General features: G+C 37.7%; 1 protein-coding gene across 8 annotated transcripts; it reads right to left on the bottom strand.

Annotated features, from left to right (window-relative positions):
* Window positions 1-1,230: 1,230 nt before the first annotated feature.
* On the bottom strand, window positions 1,231-5,765 carry LOC128896810 (uncharacterized). Of its 8 annotated transcripts, none has more exons than XM_054160303.1 (4): window positions 4,748-5,765; window positions 3,263-4,654; window positions 2,859-3,160; window positions 1,231-2,792 (listed from the first exon to the last, which is right to left on the bottom strand). In XM_054160303.1, exons 1-2 carry the CDS (start codon window positions 5,046-5,048, stop codon window positions 3,843-3,845), a joined length of 1,113 nt encoding a protein of 370 aa, XP_054016278.1. In that variant the 5' UTR covers window positions 5,049-5,765; the 3' UTR covers window positions 1,231-2,792; window positions 2,859-3,160; window positions 3,263-3,842. The 8 variants fall into 8 exon arrangements, with proteins under 8 accessions (XP_054016278.1, XP_054016279.1, XP_054016283.1 ...); XM_054160304.1 differs by having other exon boundaries at window positions 1,231-2,789; XM_054160308.1 differs by having other exon boundaries at window positions 1,231-3,160; window positions 3,263-4,216; window positions 4,328-4,654.
* Between the last annotated feature and the right edge of the window lie 1,433 nt (window positions 5,766-7,198).

Genomic DNA, 7,198 nt, shown 5'->3' with positions numbered 1-7,198 from the left:
CGTGGTAAGTGTCACCACATATAAAGCACATTTTAACATCTCTTCTGCATTTTTGTTTAAAATGTCCATACTGCAGGCAATTAAAGCACTGTTTCATCGCCTTGACATATGGGGTTATATTAAAACTTATGACCCCATCATATATACTTATTCTCGTTGGGAGCGAGTCTCCTGCAAATTTTAATAAAATCAAACCTGTCTCCTTATAGTCCGTTTCTTTTTCTATTTTAACACGTTTTTTAGCCTTTCGGCTGAAATTATTCCCTGTCCCTCCTCTGCGTCTTGGAGAAGTTCGGCTGGCGAAAACTCCCATTCCCTCGTTACACCCCATCTTTCCTTTGCTCTAGATGGGATCTGGATTTCTATGTTGTCTTTATTCCTATTTTGTAACTCCTTTACTATTGTCTTGCCCCGATACGGATCTTTGAACTTTATCTCTGCTCCTCTATATGTAATCATTCTTATCGATTCAATCTGTGAACTAAATGTGCTTACGTTTTTAAATATTCTTATGTAGTTTACTTTTTTAATTTTTGACGCTTCCTTGAAGTCAATTATACATTCACAAAATTTGAGATAGTCAGCTTGTCTGATATTTACTTCTTCCTCATCTTGGTTGATTCTATAAAGTTCCGTTAGTTTGATACTCTTACCTGTATTCTTTGTTATTACCGCTTTATCACGTGCGTCTTTATATCCTTTATCCCTTTTGTAACTGTTGGTATTATAATTACTGTTTTTTCTAGTTTCTTCCTTTTCTGTAGACCTTTTCCCTATGCTTTCTTTACTTCTCATTTTTTCTCTTTCAACGTAGTTCTTCGGTTTTCTTGTTCTGACCTCGTGCTTATGCGTCGCTTCTTCGTGTGTTCTGTTACTTTGTTCTATTCTTCCCCTTCTCTGTACTTCCGCCCATTCTTCCTCGCTCTCAGTCACATCCGGTGATCTGTTCGCCACCTTACGTTTCTGTAGAGTTCCACTGTCAAATCTTCCTATAATTTCCTCCACTCTCATATTTATTAGCCTAGGGAGTTTTTTATTCCCTATACCTGCCATGTTTCTTCTATTTATACTCCTTCCCCAGGGCTCCCCCACCACTATCCCCCCGGAAAGAGCAGCCCCTTTCCTGGGAGAAAAGCTGGTTTTCCACTCTTCCTGCACTTGCGCTTTCCTTTTCTGCTCTTGCGCGCACACGCACCTACCACTACGAGGCGATACACTTTCTTCCTGTGTCCGGACCTATTTACCACGTTTTTGGACTCAAAACCATTCTCCTATTCGCTTCCCAACTCAACCCGCCGGCGCCATGCTCGCCACTCGCCACTGATACTCGAGATCGTTCGTTATTCTGTAATTCTGTCTTTATTAAAATGGTAAGGTGTTACAGCCCTTGTTTCACTACTATGTGATTCTTATGTCTATAGTCGTCTCTCATTCTTTTTACATACTTTCATGCCTAGTATTTATAAGTTATTGTCTATTTTTCTCATTCCTTATTTCATATATTTTACCCTGTTAATACATGACTAATCTATACTCGAGGTTTCTTTCAAATTCTAATATCAAATTATATTATTGCCTTTATCATTACGTTATTTGTTTTGCTTATCGTTATCCTAGCGTCTAGTTCCGTTCAGTTTTTTGGTTTGTACCTGTTTCAGTCTCGTTGGTTATAACTTTTTCCTGATAAGTTTCAGAAATTGGTCTATCGTCTTAAAGATTCTACGTTTGTTTAGTTTTATAAGGGCTATGGTGGATTTGCCCACTTGAGCTATGTCCGGGCCTAATTTATCCCAGATCATCGTTCTTTCTAGGTTATACAATCCGCAGTCAAATATAACGTGTCGTCTATATTTTCCTCTTCCTGACCGCAATCACACATGGGATCTTCGATAATATTTTTCTTCGCCAGAGAGACCTTCAAGTTGTAATGATTGCATCTAATTCTGGATATTGTTCTTATGGTGTCCCTGTTCAAACAGTTCTTGAATTTCTGAAACCATGGTATATACCTGGATCTCTTATAATCCATTCCTATTTCATTCATGAATAGAGCTCATTTCTCTCTTTCTAAATCTGTCATTTTCTCTTTAAATTTGTTCCAAAACGATTGTTTTAATTCTGTGATTATCTCCTTATCAGGAACTCTCATCGTTTGTGATTTCGCTTCTTGATCTGCTAACTCGTTGCCATGTATTCCTGTGTGTCCTGGTATCCATCCGATGATTATCTTCCTTTCCCTTTCTATTTTTCCTAGTTTCCAAGTGTCAAGGATCCATTGGTTGTCTCTGGATTCTCTATATTTTATGTTGATGCTCTTTAACGCTTCTATGGCTGACATAGAGTCGGTGAGTATAAGACAGTTCGTGTATTCTTGGTTGTTGAGAAACTTTTTACGAGAAATCGTAAATAAATTGCTTATTGCTATTCGTTCTGTTACAGTTGTATCGTTGTTTATTAAAATAGTTCCTATTCCATTTGACATACGTTCCGGAATTTTGCTTCCATCTGTGAAAAATACAATGGTATTGTCTGTTATATTGTGCGTAAATTTGAAAAATTCCACCGTTCTTGTTATTGGTATCTGTTTATTCTCTATTATTCTTCCTGTGTTTGTGTCTAGTATCATTCCTCTGTTTTCTGTCTTTGATTGTTCTATGTAGAAGATCCACTTCCAATATTCAAATCTCTCGTTAAATCTCTTTTGAGAATAATGTCCTTGTATTTTGTTGTAGTTTTGAATGCCTTCTCCGATAGGTTATTGGCGATATTTACATTCCCTCTTCTTACACCTTCTTGGGAGAAACCTGATTTATTATTAATTTCATTGAATAATTTTAATGTAGGATTCTGCATTATACCTTTTTCCATCTAATTAATCCAGTATTTGCACGAGAAAAATGTTACTCTTTCTCTGTGGCCAATCCATCCAGCCTCTGGGTACATCACGTTTAGTGGAGTGGATATTCTGTATCCTATCGCAGTTCTGATGGCTTTCGATTCTAATTTCCTTAGTTCCTCTTGTAGGATTTGTTGTTTTGTCGCATTCATGTATATGGAAACCCTATATTCCATCACTGATGTAATTTTGTTTGATGCCTTTCTCTCCATGACATAAGTAGTTGATAATGTCTAGTCTTTTCCTGACTTTCCTGATTACGTCCTGATATTGTAAATTGAAGTTTAATTTATAGTCAATAGTTACACCTAAGAATTTTGCATGATGAGCTATTTCAATAGGGACTATTTGACCATTTAACCTTACCATGATATTGTTTTCACTTGGATGTTGCTAAAGAATAGTGTTTTTGTTTTTTCTATCGAGAGTTCTAACTTCCTTTCCTTTAAAAAGTCTCGAAATTGTGATATTCCCTCTTTTATCCTTATTGAGGTTTGGTCTATGTTCTTTCCTTGAGTGATTATTGCAATGTCATCTGCATATTTGACGAATTTTACCTCTTCTATATTAATCTTTTCGTTTATCCTGTAATGTACATGTTAAATAAAATCGGGCTAATAATCGATCCCTGTAGGACCCCGATCCTCCAAGGAATTATATTTTCTATCCCTTGTGTAGATTTTATTTCAACCGTACGATCCTCTAGCCATACCTTTATCCAGTTCCATATTCTAACAGGACAGCCATTCTTTTTAAGAATTTCCAATAGAATGTCGAAATTTACGTTGTCGTAGGCTCCTTTTATGTCAATGAATGCTGTAGCAGATTTTAGATTTTCCCTTGCATTCTGTTTCACTTGAGACACCACCTGGTTCAAGTTGTCGATGGTAGATCGTTTTCTCCTGAATCCAGCCTGCGTTTCTTCTATTATTTTGTACTGTTCCGCTCACAATGTTAACCTGTTATTTATTAATTTCTCCATAATTTTTTCCGGACAGGAGGTCAGGGTAATCGGTCTTATTGTAGCGTTACCTGCTACAATAAGCTTGTCGATAAAACAGAGTCTTCCTATCTTCCAGTCGTTCGGGATTATTGTATTTTTCCAGCTCTCTTTGACAATTTCGCAATAGGCTTCTTTCAAGTACGAAGGTAGTTCGCTCATCGTTCTATAGTCTATTCTCTCATCCCCTGAAGCTGACGTTTTATTCCTTGAGTTGTTTATTGTCATGATGATTTCGTAATTTTCTATGTCCTTTTCCCAAATATAGTATAGAGAATTCATGTCTATGTTACCTGTCGAGTTATTTTCGCATGTGATACCTGCAACAGTTGTATTTTTGTTTTTTAGCTTGATAATTTCAGCCTCTTCTAATTCCGTCCTCCTTCGTGGGTTTAATGCCGAATTTTCCTTTATAAAGAAATTTTGAATACCTTTAGCTTTGTTCCAAATTTTCCCTATATCTTTCTCCTTGGCTATTTCTTCTGTTAACAAGGTCCATGCCTTTTCCTTCTTGTGTTGTTTTAGTTCAGTCCATTTTTTCCTATTGTGTTCCGTAATTATAAAATCCTCCATGTTTCCTGTCTTCCAAACGTTGTTCATACTTTTCTTCCAGCTCTCCCATGCTTCTTTGCATTCCTCATCCCACCAGGATTTTTTATTCTTATTGTGATTAGGTTTTTTGTTGTTTGGACGATTTTGTAACCGAGTCCTTATTCCCTTGCTTCTTTTGATATTTGATCGCTTCTTGTGCTCTTCATCTATATTATTAAAGGTTTCTATTATACACTGTTTCCATATATTGCATTTTTCGGTAATGTCATTTGTTACTTGAAAATCCTGGATAAACTTACTTTTTCTTGATTCGAGACGTTCTCTGAACTCTATCCAATCCATTCCTTTTCTTTGGTTGTATAATCTGTTGTTAATTTTGTTGACGTTGTACCTTGAATTTAATCCGAAGTCTTTGTTAGAGTATATTTGTAAATTTAAGATTTGATGATCTGAACCTAAACATATATTGGTTTCCGAGTATTTAATGCAGCTGGCTAAATTAGGGCGTGAAATAATTAAGTCAATATTTGATTCAGTTGTACCTGTCCCATGTCTAGTCGTCGTGTCCGTGTTATGTACTATCAGGTCCCAGGTGTCCATTTCTTTTTCTAACGAATTTCCCGATTGATCAGTATTCGTGGAATTCCAGTACGTATTTTTAGCATTTAAGTCGCCTATTATGAAAGTTTCATCTGTAATTTCAATGTCAGAGAAAAGGTTTGCCCAATCCCTTCTACTAAAGTGGTTTCTCGTGTTTCTATAGCAAAATGTGTTCGCGAACTGGTGTTGGGTTTGCGCGGACTACAGAAATGAATGCTCTCGGCCTTGGTTGTAGTATAAAAACGTTTATTCTCGTCTATTCATAAAATAAGTCAAATCGAGGTGTTAATGAGATGGCTTAAGAGCTACCCGTCAACAATGAGTCGTACTATCGATGCGTGAGCTGACGGTTGATGAAGAACGCTGTTCTGTGGTCTTCTGAGCTGGCTCCACCGCCTGGCGCAGTTAATATGTAAATTCTTCCGCCGGTGGTCGATGAGTAGATTCTTTACAGAGCTGAACTTTCACCTTAACGCACTCCGGAGTGAGCTTATCCAACAATTTGAGCTCCACTTGAGATAGACAGAGCGAAATATATAAAAATGCTATGAGCGATATGTTGGCGTTGAATGCTAGATTCACAATAGCGGCTCAGCGCACGTGGCGCGAGCATGCGGCCGTTGCGCGTTCCGAAACTCGGCCGAAATCTTGTCTGCTGGACAAAAGCGCCCGCTGTCGATCGATGACTGATCGATGGGATGCCGGCAGCCTCCCGGCGCGTCATTTGAAAGCCGATTCGCAAACATGCTATTGGAAACAGGACGGTGTCGTCGCAATTTAATATATCAAATTTGATACATTCTATCTCGAACGGAATATATTTTTCTTTTGTGAATTTTATACTTAATTCATCTCTATATATAACTACCAACCCTGTTCCTGGAGTTCCATGAGTTTTTCTTCTGTTCGTGGTGGGAATATTATTATGTCTAATACTGTATCCTTTTATATTTTTGATTGGAAATTTTTTTAACCAAGTTTCGCATATACATACTATATCAAAGTCGTCAATTATATTTAATAGGTCATTGCTTTTCTTTAACCCTTTGCTTACGGCAGTACGCGCCGCGGAAGTGACACCACTGAACGGGGCATCGCGCCGCGAAATGTGCCGCACTCATACACACAGGTCATCCCGTGGGCCCCGCGGTCAGCTGTAGTTGGACCCGTACACACAGGACGTCGCACGGCCACCGACTATAGTCGGCACCCGTACACACAGGTCATCACGCGGCCGCCGACTATAGTCGGCATCCGTAAGGAAAGGGTTAAAAGGCTGTGTGCATTCCAAATTCCTAAATTCACATTATTGCACATATTCGGTACCTGGGGAATTTATATAAATAAGTGAACTTCGTCCAGTTAACTAATTAGTTGACTGAAACTATTGTTTATATCAATATTATTATATTATCTTGTTGGCTTTTGTCTCTTTTTTAAAGTTGGAAATTATTTCTTTGATCTTAAACCTTAGTATATTTCTAATTTTCTCTTATCTTTATATTTAGCTGCTTTTATATTAAAATCTGACTATCTTATGAATTGATTTGGTATTGTATTTAACTTTATCTATTCTTACTTTTAGTTTCTTTTTTCTTAGAGTCTGAGAATATCGGATTTACTAACAAGCTCGACTTACCCCGTATGGTTGAGTTCTTCATCCCAGGTGATTCCTCCGTCTGGGTAGTCGTTGTTTTCATCGTTTGTGTTATTTGTCTTCCCGTTTTCTATCGATTTGACTCCTTCTGCGTCATAATTCCTAGATCCTCGTTCATGTTTACTATCACTGGACTGACAGGATTTTCTAATTACACAGTCTTCTTTCTCTTCTATTTGTGTTTCATCCTCATCCACTTCGAGCTCTTCCTCTCCTTGAGAATCCAGAATTACTGTATCTTCAGCGTCTGTCAAAGCGTTTTCTATTGGGGTGCCTTCCCAATCTTCCTCCAACATGAGAACATCTTGAATAATTTGCACTGTGTTGCTATCTCTTTCTTCCTTGATTTCTCCAGGAATTCTGAGTTCCTGTTCCTTCTCTTTATAATCTGGTTGTTTGAGCGTCGATGCTCATCCTTCGTACTTGTCATTCTGTTCTTATCTTTTGTATACGTTTTCTTTCCTTGTTCTCTCGTAAGTTTTGCCAAAGCGAA

Source organism: Hylaeus anthracinus, unplaced genomic scaffold (assembly GCF_026225885.1).
Source record: "Hylaeus anthracinus isolate JK02 unplaced genomic scaffold, UHH_iyHylAnth1.0_haploid 11978, whole genome shotgun sequence".
Classification (NCBI taxonomy): Eukaryota; Metazoa; Arthropoda; class Insecta; order Hymenoptera; family Colletidae; genus Hylaeus; species Hylaeus anthracinus.
This window is presented reverse-complemented; position numbering and strand designations above follow the sequence as displayed.